At 42.5% G+C, this 23,934-nt stretch overlaps 3 protein-coding genes across 4 annotated transcripts; all 3 read left to right on the forward strand.

The window, feature by feature from the left end:
- The first annotated feature begins 2,958 nt into the window (after positions 1-2,958).
- On the forward strand, positions 2,959-23,707 carry LOC124120823 (protein rolling stone-like). Of its 2 annotated transcripts, XM_046483690.2 has the most exons (3): positions 2,959-3,200; positions 20,156-20,273; positions 22,245-23,703. In XM_046483690.2, exons 2-3 carry the CDS (start codon positions 20,187-20,189, stop codon positions 23,034-23,036), a joined length of 879 nt encoding a protein of 292 aa, XP_046339646.2. In that variant the 5' UTR covers positions 2,959-3,200; positions 20,156-20,186; the 3' UTR covers positions 23,037-23,703. The 2 variants fall into 2 exon arrangements, with proteins under 2 accessions (XP_046339646.2, XP_046339655.2); XM_046483699.2 differs by lacking the exon at positions 20,156-20,273 and having other exon boundaries at positions 22,245-23,707.
- Positions 7,216-11,487, forward strand: LOC124122552 (mucin-2-like). Its single transcript, XM_048396750.1, has 4 exons — positions 7,216-7,227; positions 7,724-9,135; positions 9,732-10,362; positions 10,654-11,487. Exons 1-4 carry the CDS (start codon positions 7,216-7,218, stop codon positions 11,485-11,487), a joined length of 2,889 nt encoding a protein of 962 aa, XP_048252707.1.
- Positions 12,694-17,084, forward strand: LOC124120817 (protein rolling stone-like). Its single transcript, XM_046483676.2, has 2 exons — positions 12,694-13,446; positions 15,820-17,084. The coding sequence occupies exons 1-2, from the start codon at positions 13,363-13,365 to the stop codon at positions 16,669-16,671; spliced, it is 936 nt and encodes a 311-aa protein (XP_046339632.2). The 5' UTR covers positions 12,694-13,362; the 3' UTR covers positions 16,672-17,084.
- Positions 23,708-23,934: the final 227 nt, after the last annotated feature.

Raw genomic sequence — 23,934 nt, forward strand, 5'->3', positions numbered from 1 at the left:
TGGTGGTGGTGGTGGTGCTGCTGCTGCTACTACCACTGCTGCCACTACTACTACTGCTACCACTACTACTACTACTACTTCTGCTACTGCCACCGCTACTACTACAACTACTGCTCCTGCCACCGCTACTACTACTACTACTACTGCTGCTGCTACTGCCACCGCTACTACTACTTCTACTACTGCTGCTGCTACTGTCACCGCTACTACTACTACTACTACTGCTGCTGCTACTGCCACCGCTACTACTACTACTACTACTGCTGCTGCTACTGCCACCGCTACTACTACTACTACTACTGCTGCTGCTACTGCCACCGCTACTACTACTACTACTACTGCTGCTGCTACTGCCACCGCTACTACTACTTCTACTACTGCTGCTGCTACTGTCACCGCTACTACTACTTCTACTACTACTGCTGCTACTGTCACCGCTACTACTACTACTACTACTGCCACCGCTTCTACTACTACTGCTACTGACGGTGCCACTAATACTACAACTATTGCAATTACTGTTCCTACTACTACTACTACTACTACTACTACTACTACTACTACTACTACTTCCACTACTGCACTACAATAAGTAACCCGGACACTGTCAGATCCCGCCCCACGGCCCACTTAAAGAGCGGTATCTGTATGTTGTGCAGGCACTGACGTGATGAAATAACTAAACTACTGCGCGAAGCGACGTTAAATCCAAGTTATTCACCTAGTTATAAGCTTTGATATTAGTGAGTTAAAATCGAACGTAGTAACGGTGATATCCCATCCATATACGTGAACGTACATGTACGAAGTTTGATAATGCACATTTTAAATATTTACACGTGACTACTACTATGCGTTGCATCATGTGATAATCACGTTCACGAAACACTAGTCCCAGTATAGATTCCTCAAAGATTTAGGGGGGCACGGGTGGCCAAGTCGTCTAAGGCGCCGCGATTCGTTGTGCAGAGTTCCGTCCCTTGGGCACGCCAGAAACCTAGTATGATTGTGGGTTCGAATCCCGGTTCGCCCCGATTTTGTTTCTAGGTTTGTCAGCACCATACCCGTGCTTGTGGGTTTCACCGAAGTGGTAAACATTTGAGACCTGCATCAATTGGGGCTTTCCTATCACATTAAGCTGACACGCCGTGATGTAACTAGAATACTGTCAAAAGCGGCGTTAAACCCAACTCACTCACTCAAAGGTTTAGACAAGACGATCAGTATATAATTTTGAGGCCGGTGCGCATTGAATGATCTTTGCATTTTTACTCAGTTATCACGATGTTATTGGTCGCTGAATTTAATATATTTCAATCTCAGTGACATCAGACCTTTTACTCAGAATATAAACATAATCTAATTTAAATTTATTATCTCACATTCATGTTTTTACATGCTCCTTTGTCCCAAATCATTACAAATGGTAACAAGAATGATGACATGTAAGGACGAACAACCACAAATGATATGTATGTGTGGTATACTTTATTGTGTCACAGTGAGAGTAATTGATTCAATGTTAACGGAATACTTGGCCTATTGTTATTAAAGATTTCGAAATTACAATAAAATGATAGCGGGTGACGTCTTTTGTATGCCGAAGGACGCCGATGTACCCGATGTAATGACGTTCATACTAGAACAATGCACTATCAATGATGTTTTAAAAAATTGAACATGTTAATGTTGAATCGTTCTTCATATATCTGTTTATATCTATATATGTATAAACAAGTGATTTCATCATGTGTATAAGTATTAACATCTGCGACAGTTCAAGACGGTCTTGTGTTTGGATGGACAAAGAATTTGTTTGAGATTTTTAGGCTGTCTAGTGCTGCGTATAGTTTACACTTAGATAAACATGTTTTCATAGTTTTACTTTTTGCTGTAAAAGAGAAAGATTGGCTTTTTATAAGGGGCATAATGTTACAGTAACTATGATTGTAGGTACACACAGATGGAAGAATGTCCCTGTCTGTATCTGTTTCTTTTGTTTTCATTAATGTTTCTCGTGGCATTTTCATTGCTTTATTTACAGCGTCTATAATCACTCTACATGGATATCCTTGTAGTTGGAGATATGTCTTTAATTCTTCTAATCTTCGGTTTCTTGTGTCCACATCCGAAACAATAGTACACACTCTTCTTGCCATCGAATATGGAATATTAATTTTAGTGTGCCGCGGATGACATAAATTGAATTGTAGGTACTGATGCGTGTCCGTCGGCTTGTAGTAAATATCCATTTTCAATTTGTCTCCTTGCTTAAATGTTTTCACGTCTCATTGTGGTCACATTCCATAATGAATGAAATCAGAGGATGGATCGAATCCAGAATCTTCCGGAAATTGTGTCACACTTTCACTGTTGAGAACCAAATAATAAAACAGTCGTCCAGATATCTTCTCCATGTTTCTCGAATATGTTTAGCTGTACTTACATCCATTAAGTGTTCTACTTTGGAATATAACATTTCTTCTATGTATTCTAAAGCAAAGTAAAACGATGAATGTCGCCGAAACACTGATACTTTAGGTTCTAAACACAACTAATAATACCTGTATCAAATACATCCCCATCAAATAACCAGTTTTTTGTTTGTTTCATTTTTAGTCGACATCAGACATGTGTGTATACGTTCTTTTGCCCGGCAGGGGCGGTCGGGTAGCCTAGTGGTTAAAGCGTTCGCTCGTCACGCTGAAGACCCGGGTTCGATTCCCGACATGGGTACAATGTGTGAAGCCCATTTCTGGTGTCCCCCGCCGTGATATTGCTGGAATATATAAAAGCGGCGTAAAACCATACTCACTCACTCTTTAGTTTAGTTTAGTCTGTTGTAAGCACAATACACTGACATGCAACTAACAAATAAACTGGATTCTGTCTTTAAATGAACAAGAAAGAACACAGACCATGGTCTAACTATCATGAACAAAGACAAGGTATAGACGTATCGTGAATGTGATCTCACAAAAGGAACAACCGTTGACACGAGCTCTCCACGTTAATCTACCCACTGCTTACGTATGGCAGACACCTCTTTGTATACAACAGTAAACTGAGGAGAACCAGGTCACAGTTTGTATCCGGGTAAGATATTTCAAGCCTCATATCTCGCCATCGCCATCGTCGTCGTGTAAAGGTTCGAAACCTTGCCAGCCCTGAGACAGAATACGCCCACGGCAGTATAAAGGGTAAGCATAACCTAGATATACTTCATAGGCTGAATGTCTTGTCAACTGACCTCGATACGGGTAGTGCAGTGATACTATGCACTGTCAAACCTGAAGTTACATGGTGTACGCTAGGTCTATTAGTGACTTATTTGTACTGGGTGGCCTACGTGCAGGCATGCATTAGTGTCCGTATTACGTAAGTGTTCGTGTTATACGTTTCATTTTGAATCGTATTGCTTCACCTGTGTCGTGACGCAAGCTTGAGATTAGATAACCGAGCGCAACACTGATCAGCCAGTGCATTGAATTCCTTGAATTACAACCGCCTGTTTCGAATATGGGTTAGCCTGGTTATCTGCCGCGCCTGTACCGTAAATATAGTCATGTGAGTCCGGATATGTTCCTTGTACTTCAACAGACATGGTTGATATATACAGTCATATTTATTAGTAAAATCTGTACAGTTTCTGGGTTTTTTCAGTACACAACATTTCAGTGTTGTTACAGTTTGTGTTAACATGACGCACTGAACGTCCTCGTGGTCAAGGAAATCGAAAGTGTTTTGCATGGACTCTGCTCTGGTTGCTTAGATTTGTAGTGACTGTTTTCATGAATATGTTTTGTTAATATGTTTAAAGTATTTATCTTTATAATATGACTGTACAAATCACATGCTTATACAGTTGTGAGTTGGGGAATTGGGGAATTGGGAGCTTTCTTGATAATAACTGAATTGTGTGATATCACAACGCGCAATACAATATTCAGACGGCAACACATGATCATGTTAACGGCAAGTTATCAAACATACATAATAGAATAATGTTAAACAATACGCTGTGCAACGGATAGTGCATGAACATGGAGGCTGCAAGTTATCAAACACAGAAAAACGTTCCACTAGACTTGCTGGGGGAATGTTAAACAATTCACTGTGCAACGGATTGTATATGAACATGGAGGCTGCAAGTTATCAAACACAGAAAAACGTTCAACTAGACTTTCTGGAGTAATGTTAAACAATTCACTGTGCAACGGATTGTATATGAACATGGAGGCTGCAAGTTATCAAACACAGAAAAACGTTCAACTAGACTTGCTGGAGAAATATTAAACAATTCACTGTGCAACGGATTGTGTATGACAATGGAGGCTGCAAGTTATCAAACGTACACAGTCATACTTAACTTGCTAGAGGTGCAACGGGAAATGCAGGAACATGTGATCACTTGAAATACAGTCTAGTCAAATTCGTTTTACTTGATTTCACGTCGGAACAAAGTATATATACACCTGCTATTGGTATTAACCAGATTGTGTGGACGTAATTTTCCAATTTCTGCCCCAAAACAATCGATTATGTGTTCACCTGTCTAACGTAAAGAAAACAAATTTATCTTAGTTTATTTCTTCACCTTGACAGAAATTATTGCTGGTCGTCTTTCTGCCGAGTTCGTTGTATAATATACTGTTGATGAAGCGAAAATGTTATACTTGATCAACTCGAAGATTTCTGTTCTTAAAAACGCAATTCACCTTTTGACAGAAGACACTCAAACAAAAAGGTGATAGCACCCGTACTTGTTATTTCATATTTTGCAAAAATACTGTTCCATTGAACTAAATATAATATATGTAAGTAATATGTAAGTATTCGTAATTTGCGAAAACGTAAAAAAATGACCTGTCATAAATGATTGGATACAAACACATAAAGAACTATACACGGCTTTATGTTTGATATTGGGAACAACTTGAATGGTTTTGTCTTGAACACTACTTCAGTTATACCACGACGTGTCAGCTGAATGTCAGAAGAAGAATAAAGTCATGCATGTCTGAGACATTCGCCACCTTCGTGACACCCTCCAGCACATCAGTTATGTTGTCAGTCAACTTCGATTATTAAAGCTGAATCAACGGACACAATAATACACTATGGATTTCTTAGTACTGTACTATACTGTACTTACTTACATGTACTTACTGTACTGTTCCGTACAGTACTGTTCTATACTGTGACGATGCGGGTTAGAATTGGTCTTCCAACAACCCATGCTTGTGGTAAGACGTGTTTTACAGGATAGGGTAGTCAATTCAAGCTCGCTGACATGGTTGACGGATGTCATTGTAGATCGATGCTCATGACGTCAAGCACTTGATTGTCTGGCCCAGACTAGATTATTTACAGACTGCCATCACAAAGCTTGCACATTTCCGAGTACAGCGTCCAACAACAAAAATACACTCTACTATGACCGTAGCACCACATTTACACAATTTGTCAAAGCACGTGGCATTGCCATTGTTGCTGTTAGGTCATGTATCGCGTAAAACAAGACAAACATTTAATCTTACACGAACACGTTCAGTATTTTCATGTCCACACAGGCATACATACGCAGGTTACATTTTTCATTATATACTACTCAAAAGACGTTTGTGTCATAGTACTCTTGTTAACCTGTCTGCTATGTCATGACAAAGTATTACTAACATGAATGAATTGGTCTTTAATTTTTGTATATGTGTATAATCAAGTGTGTAGGCCATTAGTCAGGCAATGCGTTTGTGATATGGCTAACGTTAGATTATATTATCTGGATCTATAATATGTGCAAGGTACAGGTAGATACAATGACGCAAACACATTAAATAGTTCAAACGAAGTTGCAATTAAACAATATGTACTCAAAGGCAAAGTTTTGGCACACGTACAAGCGTCGTTCGATTTCATCCCAGACATGTTCAATTGGTGACATCAGGTGATCTTGCAGGCCAGGGTAACACATTAACATTGCTCTAGTTCAGAGACTGAAGCACAACTTCACTCTGGTTCATTTGCAAAAAGGGTAACACGGCAGTGTGCAAAATATCACCCTGGTATTTCTAATTCCAAAGAATCAAAATTATTTGCGTCCTTCTTGAAGCCGATATTCCACCTCAGACCATAACGCCACAACCTAAAAAAACGACCGCCTTTAAGAACAGACGGCGTGACGTAACGTTCACCTCGTCACCTGTATACATCGGGTCTGTAAAGACGGAAACGTGACTCATCAGTAAAGAGGACCCTTCTCCACTGTCTGCAGTTTGCACCAGTAGAGGCGTTGATCGACATTGATGTTTTGCAGTCATGGATTGGCAATCGCTATATTTGTTAAACAACTTCCTTCTCAAAGCAAATATTATTGTGCACCATTTTAAAATACATAACTACTCATAATCTACCCGTTGAACCAGGCCGTTGGCGCGGGATCCCTAGAGTCCATGTAGTACTTGTACATTATGTAAATCACCAGTTATTGCCGACCAATTCCATTATCATTTTCGCTGTGAGGTATTCAAAGAAGACAGAAAAAATTTGTACATATCTCAGTGTGTATTTATGTAGTAGTACATAAGTACTTATGTTGGCAAAGTACACTCTCTTTCCAACGCTTATTCTGTACATTCAATTTGAAAGGAATGAAATCTGTATCTAAATGTATATCAATTATTTGCTCGAAAATAAGATGAACGAACTTATTGCCATTCCTCCCACGGATGCCGCTGAGGTGTAAACTGTCAGATACGCCTCTGTTGTCAGGGATGGCACAGGCTGTGGGAGATGCTGTTCGGAGTCTGTGTCGAAGATTCGGGGTTCGAATCCATATGTCTTGGAGAGGGGTTGTCACTGATGGGAGGCACTCTAGGGGACGGCCACTGATGTTTTGGTTCTGTTGATAACGAGGCCTCATGATGTTGATGTGGACGTTGAATTGCCGCCAGGAACTGGATTCAAGCATTCCTATGTCGTGTCGTGGGGGAACAAAATTGCTTTGTTTTTTCTGAACTCTACGCTTTCGAAGATTGCATAGAGTTTAAAAGATATGGAATGAGATATCGGGCCGTTTATTGAGAATATTTGAAGCAATTTCTCCCGAATGCTCGTTATGTCTTGCAAAACAACATTAAATACCAGCGACATTTGGTTGGTTACCTTAACTTTCTTCGACACTGTCACAGACACTATCCCTAGTTTAAATCCAAAATGCGTATAAAGGTTTGTAAGCAGACAAACTCCACGTCATAATAACTTTTGCCTTTGAGTATAATTTCGTATTGTATTTCTTATTCTTTTTCGACATGTACATATGCGGAGATGAAGTACAATGTGCGCACAAGATACTCAAAATTAATAATGTATACTACACTCGACAACATTAACAATATTACTGTAATATTTGGTATTCTGTTAAAGTTAAATTCTCGGGTATAACACTAAACCAAATTCCGTACACTGTAGCTGTGAACGAATGTACAAACAGGCAACAAGTGACTGTTGTAGTAACTGTTTTCAGACTATCAGATCGAGTCAGTGTGAGAAAGTAACATCTTAACATTGTTAAAGGTCGGTTAAGCTGCCTTCGAAGTTTGATAACTTCATTATCTCTGTTCTCTGTTTTTATTATGTTACTCACATCGGATGAACGAAAATGTTATATCGCGGTTTAGGTATTTAGGTATTTAGTACTGATCCTTGGTCATTGACGATTCAGCCTGAAATAGAATGTATTGGTACACATATCGCCCTGAACCTCTGCCATAGTCTCGACAATACCATAATCAACCCGCCCTCACTCACCCACCCCAACCCCCACGGTCTCTACACCACTACAATCAACCCACGCTCTCTAGTCAACACCTACTACAATCTACCTACACTCACTGATCCACCCCTTCCCCTAACACATGAACTCAGTCACAGTCCCGGCACTACTACAATCAACCCTCCCTCACTGGTCCACCCCTTCCCCCACAGTCTTTACACTACTACGATCAACCCTCCCTCACTGGTCCACCCCTTCCTCCACAGTCTCTACACTACTACAATCAACCGACCCTCACTGGTCCGTCCCTTCCCCCACAGTCTCTACACCACTACAATCAACCCTTCCTCACTGGTCAAACCCCTTCCCCAACAGTCTCTACACCACTACAATCAACCCTCTCTCACTGGTCCACCCCTTCCTCCACAGTCTCTACACCACTACAATCAACCCTCCCTCACTGGTCCACCCCTTCCTCCACAGTCACTACACCACTACAATCAACCCTACCTCACTGGTCCACCCCTTCCCCGACAGTCTCTACACCACTACAATCAACCCACCCTCACGGGTCCACCCTTACCCCCACAGTCACTACACCACTACAATCAACCCTCCCTTACTGGTCCACCCCCTCCTCCACAGTCTCTACACCACTACAATCAACCCTCCCTCACTGGTCCACCCCTTCCTCCACAGTCACTACAGCACTACAATCAACCCACCCTCACTGGTCCACCCCTTCCCCCACAGTCTCTACACCACTACAATCAACCCTCCCTCACTGGTCCAGCCCTTCCTCCACAGTCCCTACACCACTACAATCAACCCTCCCTCACTGGTCCACCCTCACTGGTCCACCCCTTCCTCCACAGTCACTACACTACTACAATCAACCCTCCGTCACTGGTCCATCCCTTCCTCCACAGTATCTACACAACTACAATCAACCCACCCTCACTGGTCAACCCCTTCCTCAACAGTCACTACACCACTACAATTAACCATCCCTCACTGGTCCATCCCTTCCTCCACAGTCACTACATCACTACAATCAACCCTCCCTCACTGGTCCACCCCTTCCCCCACAGTCCTTTACACCACTATAATCAACCCTTCCTCACTGGTTCAACCCTTCCTCCACAGTCACTACACAATTACAATCAACCCTCCCTCACTGGTCCACCCCTTCCTCCACAGTCACTACACCACTACAATCAACCCTCCGTCACTGGTCCACCCCTTCCTCCACAGTCTCTACACAACTACAATCAACCAACCCTCACTGGTTCACCCCTTCCTCCACAGTCACTACACCACTACAATCAACCCTCCCTCACTGGTCCACCCCTTCCTCCACAGTCACTACACCACTACAATTAACCCTCCCTCACTGGTCCACCCCTTCCTCCACAGTCTTTACACCACTACAATCAACCCACCCTCACTGGTCCACCCCTTCCCACACAGTCTCTACACCACTACAATCAACCCACGCTAACTGGTCCACCCCTTCCTCCACAGTCTCTACACCACTACAATCAACCCTCCCTCACTGGTCCACCCCTTCCTCCACAGTCTCTACACCACTACAATCAACCCTCCCTCACTGGTCCACCCCTTCCTCCACAGTCACTACACCACTACAATTAACCCTCCCTCACTGGTCCACCCCTTCCTCCACAGTCTTTACACCACTACAATCAACCCACCCTCACTGGTCCACCCCTTCCCACACAGTCTCTACACCACTACAATCAACCCACGCTAACTGGTCCACCCCTTCCTCCACAGTCTCTACACCACTACAATCAACCCTCCCTCACTGGTCCACCCCTTCCTCCACAGTCTCTACACCACTACAATCAACCCTCCCTCACTGGTCCACCCCTTCCTCCACAGTTACTACACTATTACAATCAACCCTCCCTCTACTGGTCCACCCCTTCCCCCACAGTCTTTACACCACTACAATTAACCCTCCCTCACTGGTCCACCCCTTCATCCACAGTCACTACACCACTACAATCAACCCTCCCTTACTGGTCCACCACTTCCTCCACAGTCACTACACCACTACAATCAACCCTCCCTCACTGATCCACCCCTTCCTCCACGGTCACTACACCACTACAATCAACCCTCCCTCAATGGTCCACCCCTTCCCCTACAGTCACTACACAACTACAATCAACCCTTCCCTCTACTGGTCCACCCCTTCCCCCACAGTCCTTTACACCACTATAATCAACCCTTCCTCACTGGTTCAACCCTTCCTCCACAGTCACTACACAATTACAATCAACCCTCCCTCACTGGTCCACCCCTTCCTCCACAGTCACTACACCACTACAATCAACCCTCCGTCACTGGTCCACCCCTTCCTCCACAGTCTCTACACAACTACAATCAACCAACCCTCACTGGTTCACCCCTTCCTCCACAGTCACTACACCACTACAATCAACCCTCCCTCACTGGTCCACCCCTTCCTCCACAGTCACTACACCACTACAATTAACCCTCCCTCACTGGTCCACCCCTTCCTCCACAGTCTTTACACCACTACAATCAACCCACCCTCACTGGTCCACCCCTTCCCACACAGTCTCTACACCACTACAATCAACCCACGCTAACTGGTCCACCCCTTCCTCCACAGTCTCTACACCACTACAATCAACCCTCCCTCACTGGTCCACCCCTTCCTCCACAGTCTCTACACCACTACAATCAACCCTCCCTCACTGGTCCACCCCTTCCTCCACAGTCACTACACTACTACAATCAACCCTCCCTCTACTGGTCCACCCCTTCCCCCACAGTCTTTACACCACTACAATTAACCCTCCCTCACTGGTCCACCCCTTCATCCACAGTCACTACACCACTACAATCAACCCTCCCTTACTGGTCCACCCCTTCCTCCACAGTCACTACACCACTACAATCAACCCTCCCTCACTGGTCCACCCCTTCCTCCACGGTCACTACACCACTACAATCAACCCTCCCTCAATGGTCCACCCCTTCCTCTACAGTCACTACACAACTACAATCAACCCTTCCCTCTACTGGTCCACCCCTTCCCCCACAGTCTTTACACCACTACAATTAACCCTCCCTCACTGGTTCACCCCTTCCTCCACAGTCACTACACCACTACAATCAACCCTCCCTCACTGGTCCACCCCTTCCTCCACAGTCACTACACCACTACAATCAACCCTCCCTCACTGGTCCACCCCTTCCTCCACAGTCACTACACCACTACAATCAACCCTCCCTCAATGGTCCACCCCTTCCTCTACAGTCACTACACAACTACAATCAACCCTTCCCTCTACTGGTCCACCCCTTCCCCCAGTCTTTACACCACTACAATTAACCCTCCCTCACTGGTTCACCCCTTCCTCCACAGTCACTACACCACTACAATCAACCCCCCCTTACTGGTCCACCCCTTCCTCCACAGTCACTACACCACTACAATCAACCCTCCCTCACTGGTCCACCCCTTCCTCTACAGTCACTACACTACTACAATCAACCCTTCCTCACTGGTCCACCCCTTCCCCCAAAGTCTCTACACCACTACAATTAACCCTCCCTCACTGGTCCACCCCTTCCTCTACAGTCACTACACTACTACAATCAACCCTCCCTCTACTGGTCCACCCCTTCCCCCACAGTCTTTACACCACTACAATTAACCCTCCCTCAATGGTCCACCCCTTCATCCACAGTCACTACACTACTACAATCAACCCACCCTCACTGGTCCACCCCTTCCCCCACAGTCTCTACACCACTACAATCAACCCATCCTCACTGGTCCACCCCTTCCCCCACAGTCAATACACCACTACAATCAACCCTCCCTCACTGGTCCACCCCTTCCTCCACAGTCACTACACCACTACAATCAACCCTCCCTCACTGGTCCACCCCTCCCTTACAGTCTTTACACCACTACAATCAACCCACCCTCACTGGTCCACCCCTTCCTCCACAGTCTCTGCACTGCTACAATCAACCCACCCTCACTGGTCCGCCCCTTCCCCCACAGTCTTTACACTACTACAATCAACCCACACTCACTGGTCCACCCCTTCCCCCACAGTCTTTACACTACTACAATCAACCCACCCTCCCTGGTCCAGCCCTTTCCCCACAGTCTCTACACTACTACAATCAACCCATCCCCACTGGTCCACCTCTTTCCCCACAGTTCATGGTGTCGTGCGTAAGTTAGGCGTTACTTGATAATAGTGAACCGTTGTGATATTGCTGGAATATTGCAGTTTCAAGTGCAGCAATATTACTCATTCACAGTAACAAGGTATTATCGTCGGATCATGAGGTTTCGGACGGACACGTTTATCATGTATTATGAAAATACATGTTGATAGAACATGTACAATATTTAGACGTTCTTCTCTTTGTAGACTGATATTTCAAAACATTCTTGGTTTTCTTACCAACATTCCTTCTAATATATATAATAGTACAATAACATGCAAAGGCTATTTCATAAAACAACGGTAGCAAACAGTCGTAATGTAAGAACTGGACAAAAACAACCATGTCAAATGCTGCTGCCATGTGATCACAACTAAACAGTACATCAAAATATACTCTCAATACGCGTGGAGTGAGTTGGGTTGAATGACCCTTTAAATTAAACATCATTTCCACTGCCAACCGCCTCCGTGGTCTAGAGGCAGAGCGTCCGCCCGGAGAGCGGAAGGTCCGGGTTCGATACCCGGCCGCGTCATACCAAAAGTTAAAAGATGGTACTTGTTGTCACCCTGTCTGACGCTCGGCATTAAGGGGCTAAAACAAGGACTGGTCGGCTCGGAGTCAGTATACTGTGTCTGAGTGGGGTATTCATGTTAAAACTGCAGCATGGTATCTCAGTGAGCTAGCACTATAAATCGGCATCAGTCCGGACTGGTACAAGCAGCCACACACTATATAAATGCAATAATCTTGGACGCGACGTTAAACCCTCACCTCGTTTCCACTGTCAGGGTATCGTTGTGCAGGAAAGCCCGAAGGAAAGCCCGAAGGAAAGCCCGAAGGAAAGCAGGATGTACTCGTGTATCAGTTTAATGACACCCACCATCATAGGTTCGTATTGTCAGACTAAACATAATACTGTATATTTTCACGTATTTACAGAATATGTATGTACATACAGAGTATTAGAAATTACCTATTCCCGTTCTATTCAATGGAATAATTTCCTTTAAACGTCTGACGTCGGCAATCACATCTATTTACTATTTCAAGTATGGGCGAGATCGGTGCAATGTGGCACGGGTGTGGAACACAGTAAACAGAAGCACCCTTATCGAGTAAACCGGGTGCTAAAAACAGAACACTTTACATACCATTAACCCCTGAGGTATAATGCTTGTCGTCGTCCTCAAGATGTTCCATGTATTGGTCGCTTTTGTGCACGTGACCTGTGGGGAGACTTGTTCGTGTCGTGTCAGAGTTCATTATCGATTATTCCACTGTGTGATCAATACAAAGAGTTTGGGTTTAAGAAAACATTAGCACTGATTGCTCGATGATCCAAGATGTGCACTGTCATCCGGAATGAGTTTCGCCTGTGTAATTTCGGGTTGAATTTCCATCACCCTGAATACTTTGGGACATCACAGGTAAGATACGCTACATATCTATTTCAAATGAGATGTGTTTATAAATTTGAATTTTGATCAAATAAAGTATGATACGGATGCATAAGAATCTGGTAAATATTTGTGGTATGAGAAGTATTGTTAAGAAAACACCCTGATCAATAGCGCATATTTTAAATCTTAAATACGTAATTGTTAAAATAACATATTTTCAAATATTCCATTATGGGTATATAAGGAGAAAAAACGATTAAGAAACTAAAATTAAACCAATCGCCCCAAACAATCAACAGATGAATAAATCATGTTCAAAGTACAGAGATGCTGTGGTTTTAATCAATGTTTTCGTCAGTAACCATACTGTAGGTGTAGAGTTGATTAATGATTTCTTTCATCACAGTCTTATGGGCAATACCTCAAACAGTACATCATGAATATTCGTCAGCTTCGAAGGCTAAACCCAGAGATACCATAAATAACCAGCAACCTCACCCGTCTGGGTGTTGTGTTAGGCTGGTACATGTAAATGCAGCCAAATAAAGTATTTTGCATTTTGATCTTGCTAAATGAACCGAGAAATGTGTGGACTATTTGTATCACTCCAGACAAAGTATACATAAGATACGTAACTCTTGAGGTTGTCGCTGCATAAATAAGCGGGGCTAATGTTTGTTGTAGTGACAGACATCACGACAAAAGTACCTATTCAACAATAAATCAATGTCTCCTTCAAGGTAGACAAACGTTTATGGATAACAACTTCTTCATTATACTGTAATAGCGACGTTTAGGTATCGATGCTTATACCATTGTCAGATTCAGATTCTTTATTTCTCCAAAGACCACCATGGTACAAGAGCATACATAAAGTACAGAGATGAATATAATATGTACATCAAGGAGGCTGTGTGCGTTCAGATTTAGCATTCAAAGTGGTAAATACAAATAATACATATCTTGATAGACGTTTTAACTCGTTTGGTTGTTGAAAATAGGCTTTTTTAATGAAAACACATTTGACCAATTTAAATATTTTCTAGGAATAAGTGAAAGTCTTTTGTTATCTAAAGCTTGACATCAAAATATATAATGGAATTCAACTGTTATTGCTGGGGCGTTACAGAGTGAACATACACGTTGTTCTCTTGGTACATTATTCCAGCGGCCAGTCTCGACTGGTAAATTGTGGTTATTATAATTAGTGCGAAAATTAGTTGTCAAGCAAGCAAGAGTTATACATTGTAGGTAATAAAAGTAACAACAATTATCATACATGAGAGGGTTTAACATCATCTCCTACTGACAAGGGCGAGGCCACAGTCATCATGAACACCGTAGACTTGTACGATCTAGACAACAACAGCCTCGAAGACCCCACCACCTACTCCAAGATGATGAAAGACTCATCACTGCATCACTTTTGGCTTTCCTCCCACATTAAGCTGACACGCCGTGATATAACTGGAATACTGTTAAAAGCGGCGTTAAACATAACTCACTCACTAAACCGAAACGTCGCTATTAAAATATAATTCGAAGTTGCTATCCATAATTTTTCATCTATTTTATCATTAGAGTTAGAATAGTGTTTGAGTAGTTCCTGATGAAGGGGGTTAGCAATTGTATCATGTGAATATCATTGGGTTTAAATCCGACCTGAGCACTATTCCAACCATGCAACAGGTATTGTATCAAGCGATCACTGGGATTATTGGCGTCAGTAAAACTAAAAAGGAAACTTATGAAATGAAAAATCCTTGAAAATTTAATCAATAATCTGTTTATCTAGTAAATCTTTCGTAAACTAATTCCGTGTCTCATACTGCTGGCCTAATCACTATATATTCACATTGTAAACATTTTGAACATTCGTGTTTATTCCATCACGCACCTTGCCCCCCGTGGGGAGCATGACACAGAGTAGGTATCCACAGTTGCCTTCAAGAAAGGGGGTCACTTTGGCGGGGTTTTTTTTATTAGTGAACGACTTGGAAGAACTTCTCGTAACCTTGCAGACTTTGTGGTACTTCCTGGCATACATGTGCATGGGCCACTGATCTGCTTCTCGGCCGGGTGTGATTAAGATGGGTATTGCTGACTGGGATTGAAAACATATACTTTTCTGAAACTTTCATTTAATAATAATTGATAGTATACCCGATTAGAATATAAAAACCCCCAAACATTTCCAATCTTCTCATATGATGTATTGGATTAAACAATTTGAAAGAGCAATGAAGGATATATTATCACAGGAAAAAATAAATTTGTTTTCTGTATTATCATTTTTTATAACTCAAATAATCCCAGTATGTGTATCCTTGCATGTAACAATTGATACTGTTGTGAAACACACTGGTGAAAGTCTTCATGTGTAAAACCGTTTCCTTGCAGTGGAGATGGCCCCGTCCAGTATATCTGATCTACCGTCTTGTGATGGCGGGATATACTCTGTTTGCCCTCATCTATGCGCTGGCGAGAGTGGAGGCCGGCAGCAGCGAACCATCAACAGAACCAGTGTTTAATGTAATGGCGTACTTGACCAACTGGTCATATCTGGTTCTCACATTCCATTTCTTCATTGCTTTCGTCGTCGCTGTTGTATGTTACATACATGAGAAGTCTACAAAAACATACCCAGTGGCCAAAAGCGCCCCGTCTAAACAGGCCAGTGTAACCGCAGTAGACAAACGCAACAACGGCATGGAAAGTCATGTAAAAAGTACCGTCGAAGCTGACATTGAGACAAATAGAGGCTTGACAAAATCCGAATCCAAACCTCCAGACGCAAGTGAGACTCAAGATTCGAAATTGACGCCCTGGTATTCCAAAATATCCTGGATCCTGGCAAACATTACATCAGATACTGCCATCATTGTGACGTCAATCTACTTTGGTGCGTTATACAAGCCTTCGTCTGGCATCACACTGTCAAACCTGAACGTCCACGGCCTCAACTCCGTCTTCATCATCATTGACAACGTTGTCAGCGCGCGACCTGTGCGTATCTTACATGTTTTTCACACGTGGATATACGCTGCGGTGTATATCATCTTCAGCCTCATCTACTGGGCAACTGACAGGGCTGTCATCTACAAATATGTACTGGACTGGTCTACTCCAGGGTCTACTGTTGGCATAATGTTAGGCGTGGTCGTGCTTGCATTCATACTGCAAGTTGGATACTTCGGTCTTTATCAACTTACGCTTTTTATTTATAGCAAAATATACGATAAAGACAACTGACCGGCTAAATCCCATAAATGACATCTAGGGGATGAAGAGGGCCGTCTTTAATGATGTCCGAATTGACTTTTTCGGGAACACTTGGCATTGTCACTATTTGATAGTGATTCATAAACACATTCTTTTATGGTCGGAATCGTTCAATGGACTTTCGTTTTAGCAGAGATGACTTATGGATATGAAAGTGGTTCTTGACGCTATTATTTATACGTATCTGATTTTGCAGGTACGACTGTAAATGTTTACCAGTATAACCAGTATAAAACGTTGCTCGTATATTCCTAAAATGTGAAATATATTTAATATATATAATGTTTTATACTTGTGAAAATATCAGGTAGTGCTTCCATTCTACGAAAAAGTTACAAATGATATGCATGAGGGAAAAAACCCACATAAACATATATATACTATGTGTGTTTGTGAATTAAGCTTTGACTGAAAGTATCCGTGACACAATGTGGAAGTTTGTCTACTACAAGTGGAATATTGTTTGTCTTTTTCAACTCAGGGTGTTTTTATTATTTTGTTTGTTAACGCTACACTCAGCAATATTCCAGCTTTTTGACGCCGAAGACTCCGAGTTCGATTCCTTACTTTGGTAAAATGTGTGAAGCCCATTTCTGGTGTCCCCCGCCATGATATAGCTGGAATATTGCTAAAAGCGGCGTAAAAACATGCAAGTTTATGGAACTTTTGGTTTGGTTTAACGAAACTTATGAACAGTAAATCTGTTATATCACGGCGCGTCAGCTTGATGTGGGTGAAAGGCCCGATGTGATGAAGCAAAGTTATGGCGCTGACACACCAAGGATCTACAAGGGGATTCGAACCCATCATCATTTATCCTCACATGCTCAAAGGATAATAACTCCAAGGAAAGTATTGAAGTGCATCAAAGAACTAGATCATTGGAGTTGGACAAAAAGGGTGCCATTTAGGTATCGGACGTCTACGATAACAGTCACGTCCGTTGACAGTGTTATATAGTATAACAAGTTGTATCCCATGTTGCATCATCGCAGTATGTGTTGCAGCAGTATGAGTATGAGGTGCAGCGTAAAATGTAAAATGTAAAATGTCACCTTCCGGACTTACGTATTCAGAGATATGGATATGTGTGCTCCAACTGGCAATGGGAACTGTGATATGATGACAGGCTTGGAAACAAAGTGATTCAAGCGTGACAACACATGTAGAAGTGTGTGAATGATGATAAAGTATCAGCCTCCCAACTGCTCCCCTATCTTCGCAGGTTACTTATTCAATCCTCCCATGACGTCGAGGGCATAATGTCAGCTGAAAGTAAAGGATTTGTCCCATGCATCTTCTCAACTCTCAACACTGTTCTATTTTGGAGATATCACGATCAACGCTAAGCTCGTAACTGTCAGAGATGGGAACACCAGGAAAGGGGCCAATCTCTTGAGCTTTATTTCCAGGTTGATTTATGAACAGTTGAAGTGAGAAGCTGACAAACAATGTAGCTCAGTTCGTATGATTAAAAGTTGCTCCCCAACTGATTAGCTTCCTGAGTCAACGTGAATGCGTATGCACATTTTGGGTACATATACTACCAGAAAGAAGTTAAAGAACACACGATATTTCTTATAATGATCGGGTGTTCTTAACTTCTTTTGAGTAATATAGATGTGATATTTTCACTGTTTACTGGCATGGGTTTCCTAAAACGTGAAATCCCTTGAGAATTTCTGTAGCGAGCACCCTATATTTGTCGCATATTGAGGGGTGGGTAGCTACGATGCATGACCTGGCTATCCCCGGATGTGGATCGTTGCTAGTTCAACACTGATTTGCCAGACCATAAACGCAATCACGCACAGGGGGCCGACTGCGTCGTAAACCAACATGCGTCTGTATTCTAACTCATTAATCACTGATTAATGTTCTTGTTGCTAACAATTAATTGGAATGTTTTAATTTGACCAGTTAACTAACATTTGTCTGTAATAGTCAAACCCTTGTTTGGTCAGGGTTCAGTTATTTACAGTCCGTCGTGACATAGCTTGAATGAGAGTCTTGGCCAGGCACCCAGGTGGTTGTAAGCATGGGAAACGATAACACCGTAGGGACACACCTTGGCGACACCCTGTAACCGATCCACACCCGTCGACCCTTGTGACAAGCATGGCGGACTAGCTATTCTGTCTGGATATACCAACGAAAACTTGATGATGACCAATTTGTACACGAGCATTTCCCAATTTTGAGTATATATTTTCACGTGCTCTTGATAAGTTTTGTATGCGTATGGGGAGGAATTAAGTCTTGGTTTGAGGATGATTCTGTTTGTCAATTTCCCTATTACGTTTCTGGGTTTGTCAGCACCATACCTGTGCTCGTGGCTTTCACTAATTGTAGTAAACATCGAAAACTGGACTTTTATATCACTTTAAGCAGACACGCCATTCACTCACTGTTCACATACGTGATAAACAATATGAATACCCCACTCAGACACAGTATTCTGACTCCGAGTTGATCAATACTTGTTTATCCCCTAATGCCGAGCGCCAGATAGGGAAGCAAGTATCAGTTTAACGTCTTTGGGTATGACGCAGCCGGGGATCGAACCACCGAGCATCCACTGAACCACAGAGGCGGTCGTACATATAGCTCAGGGTTCGGCGTTACACAACAAACAAAGTCTTTATACACTTACATATATTAAGTGCCCTGATCCGTCCGAATCCCACATTATGATCCTCGGTTTGTAAACCATACCTGCGCTCGTGATTTCCAACAGGTAAACAGCTATGTCTCTCGTTTGGGGATTTCTTCCCCCACTGACAACATTGATGTCACACATATACTGTTGAAAGTGGCCTAAAACCCGAATCACCGACTCTTGATCTCGACATTCTGGTTACATCACAATATCCCTAAATTCGAGATATACGTATTGCATTGTACATTGAACATTGAACATGTACGTGCCATCACCATTCATGTGTCGAGTCAGTCGTGTTTGCACTGAACTGCCTGCTGCTAGCTTGTCACTGTCTTGTACAAACAAACCATGTATGAAGAATCTGCCTGCTGTTAATCTATCACAGACTTGTACAAACTGACGAAACTGTTCGAAGCGTCTGACAGCCTTCTATGAAACAGGGGTCCGGATCACGCTAAGGGATTCGTGAATACTTTCTCTCAACATTGAGAATCCGAATCCCTCTCCTGTCTCTGTTGTGACTGCTATTCGTAATAGACATAATTCTCACACATTAATCCAAGTATTTAATTAATTTATGCTAAACCTTGATGGAGAGAGGTATCCTATAACCCAAATCCTTTCTTTCACAACAGTCAACAGTAAAATCTGGCGTCATTGAAACTTGAGTTGCGCGTCACCTGTGTATTCACACTCAGACAGTGGAGGCTTTCTGTGCGCTTGTATGCGGGGGAGACCCCTTCCTGTTCAAATACCTTAGCGTTCTAAGTTCCGTGTCATGTCATCTAACAGGTGTCCCTGCTGTGACTACCGTCCTGACAAAATGCCTGATGTACGGAGTAAACTGCGTGTGTTTTTGAGGCAACTATCTCCTCTACCTGAGAACATCGAACCCTTCACTAAATCGCAGGTAAGGCGTGTTTGCTTAACCTACCCACGTGTATATTGCATATACATGTACGTTTCCAAACAAATGGTAAAACAGCTCTACTAAACACTACCATCAAATTTAGAGGAATTGTGAATATCAAATGTAGACCCTATTTATTTGAAATAGTACTTTCATCATGAATATGACTTTTCACTTGTACAGGTCACAGGTCACACTGGATTCAGTTCGGGTCAAATCCAGGGACCTTGTTTATTTCTGCTTAAAATGAATAAAATAACTATTACAATAAACATTCTGGCGACACCATACCACTTACCACCATACCCCCAATTGCTGAACATCATCATTAAACTTCTTTTTTTTATTCTGTATCAACTATAATCAGTCACCAGGTTTGATAGATTAAAAACCCACATATGCCTATTCCAGGTTGGTGGACAAGGGGGAGATAATTTAACATACAACATGCTAGATGCATGCAAATGATCTGCGAAATCATTTACGTTTGGTAGTCGTGTTATTTCTGTTAAACAATTTCATCATAAGATTGTTAATGGTGTAATTCGTTTACACCTAGTGTTACAGTACCAGACGTAAAAAGATGTAAATATTATCCCAATTAAACACCAGAACATCATCCCAATTAAACACAAGAACATTCAAAACTGTAAACTACATTATGTGATTCTAAACGTTGGCGTTAAGACAAACATGAACCTGTTCACAGACACGTTTGTGGTTGAGTAAGGACGGGGCCTCGCAGACTAATTGGAGATAAATGTTTACTTGCTTTCAACATGGAGACACCTTTTAAACAAATAAGACATTGAGTGAGTCAGCGAATACATACGAGCTACGAGAAGTTACGGATTTAGGTCTAAATCTTGTTCACGTACTTTCAATAATATTCCACAAGCGACATATTATCGTGTTGCGAGTAGGTTGTTCTATAGTTTACATGAACATACAGCCTTTTTTCAGAGAAAGTGTAGAACACTGTGGGATACCTTATCCCACGTGGGGCCATCAGCTCAATAATATCTATTTTTTTAACAATACGTAACGTAATGAACCACGGACGTCATCTTCAAGTATTGATACGACATTGATATGACGTTACATTGCTAAGGTAAAATTGACATGAATTAACCCAATCAGTATGGCCTAAATGTAAAACGTCACTACCTTAGATCAACCAGTCCCGATTATCCAACGAAATGGACAAAATAACGGTGAAAAATATATGAATGGATCCCTGATGACACCAGGTGTTCGCAAAAAGGGTAATCACGCCCTGCCCTACCGTTAGCCACCGCCACACAATTTCAATTAAAAAAAGGGGGTGAGTGAGTGAGTATTGTTTAACGCCGCTTTTAGCAATATTCCAGCAATATCACGTAAGTGTTTGTTTGTTGCCCGACCCCGCACAACAGAAATCGTTCCAGTTAATAAAGTTGATAATGATCAGTGATAATTACTGAAAATTATTACTCCCATATCCGTGCCCCTATGGGTACAGTATGTTGGTGTCACGTACCACCTCACACCCAAACAACCCCGAACCGTCGAGGTACGAACAGTATATCAACTTAAAGAAAATACTGTTCTCAAAGGTATATCCGTTCCGTCATCTTTCAATTTCAACATATAAACATACACACAACCAAACGTTTTGAAGCATACTAACCATGTGAACGTATATATATGTTTTGACCACGAATTACACGCCTGTTTGATGGCATTCTAGTAGTTGGTGAGTCAATAAGGAAACATGCAACACCGTTAGCAAGCTTGACAACACTGTCAGAGTGTACATTTACAATAAGCCAGAAGTTGTTATCCATAAAGTACGTTTGGAATTACATGACCACCAAACACAATGTGTTCGCGAATTAACCTGCTATGATGTATGTTAAGTGCACCGCTCCATTTCCAAAAGGATGTTTCGGCATTTGCAATAGTGACCATTCACTTCTGACTTTGTTTCAGTGGAGATGGTGCTCACCGATAGCCCTTGCAATGCTCTATGGAATAATGACGATCTATACCCTGAATGGATTCATACTGTGGTGCAAGTCAGCTGATCTCAAGTACGATGTTGGCGTGTTCCTCACCACGTGGTCCTACTGTACAGTATTCCTCCACTTTCTGCTGTCCGCAATCATTGTCTGTACTCACCACGTATCTGCATACTATCAGAGATCTCGTCCAAGTACTGCTATAAAGAACAGGCGAGGGAGTGACGTGTTCTCGAAGCAGGACGGTTCACCGGACACCAACGACATTCTCCACGAAGACACCAGCAACTCTTCTGAGAGCAACACCAGCACTGACACGAGGTGGCGCATTGTGAAACGCGTGACGATTTCAATATCGTGGATATCTACAAATATTGTTTTTGTGTTTGTGATTGTTGTGACTGCTGTTTACTACACAGCCATGTGTCCGAAGGATGTTACCTGCGGGAGGTACTTCAATATCAACGTCCACGCTCTCAACACCGTCTTCATCATCGTGGATGTCGTTATCAGTGGACGCCCTGTGCGTATGTGCCACGTCGTTTATCCTTTCATCTTTGGATTCATCTATGTCATGTTCAGTGTTTTCTTCTGGGCGTCCGATCACACCCATGTTATTTACCGCGTAGTGTTGAATTGGAACAAACCAGGGATGACTGCTGGTGTTCTGATCGGGGCCAGTATTGGCATTGTATTGCTCCATGCTCTCCACTTGGGAATCTACAAACTTAAACTTTATGTGCACAAAAGAGTGAGTAAGTGAGTGAGTGAGTATGGTTTTAAGCCGCGTTTAGCAATATTCTAGCAATATCACGACGGGGGACACCCGAAATGGGCTTCACACGCTGTGCCAATGTGAGGATTCGAACCCTGGTCTTCGGCGTGACGAGTGGGCGCGTTAACGAGCAAGATACCCAATCGACCCACTGTCCAACAGAAGACACCAAGGACCTATGTTTTAATGTTAAATGAAACAATGACAATATTGAGAAGGTTCACATTGTGCCGAAATGGCTTGCTCAAGCTGTAAATATAACAGCAATAATTATTGTATGAAAACAGATAGTTGTACAAAAATACATTCTTCATGTATATTTTGTTTCGGTTATAAATCTTATAATAGACGTCTTTGTTTGTTAGCATTAAACATCAGTATCAGAGAATGGCGTGGCTGGCCCAGGGGTCTAAGACATGTCAATGAAGAGCTGTGTCTTCAATCGTATCCACTGATCCTAGGTCCGAGTCCATCCCAGATTTGCACCTACAATTATAGCGAACCGTGGCCCATACCTGCGCTCCTGGATTTCACAAAAAAAACGGCCCGTCTCTTTGGGCTTTCCTGCCATATTGAGGATGTCTGCTAGGAGATGTCTGTGTCCACTACGCAACTCGAATTGCTGTGTATAGGAAGTCCTTTGACAGTGATTCATATTTGATTGTTTGTTGTTTTACGCCGCACCAAGCAATATTCCAGTTATATAACGACGGTCTGTAAATAAATCGAGACCAGACAATCCAATTTCACTTTTTATTCATCAGCCTGAAGTTTATTTGTTTTTCAAAAAATATCGGGACAATTTATTGTTTTCGATAAAGTGCCTTACTATTTAAAGTTTCATAAACAAATAAGAGCTTAAAAATGGAAATCCTGCGGGGTAGCG

The sequence above is a fragment of the Haliotis rufescens genome, unplaced genomic scaffold (genome assembly GCF_023055435.1).
Source record: "Haliotis rufescens isolate VD_foot unplaced genomic scaffold, xgHalRufe1.0.p SCAF_16, whole genome shotgun sequence".
Taxonomy (NCBI): Eukaryota; Metazoa; Mollusca; class Gastropoda; order Lepetellida; family Haliotidae; genus Haliotis; species Haliotis rufescens.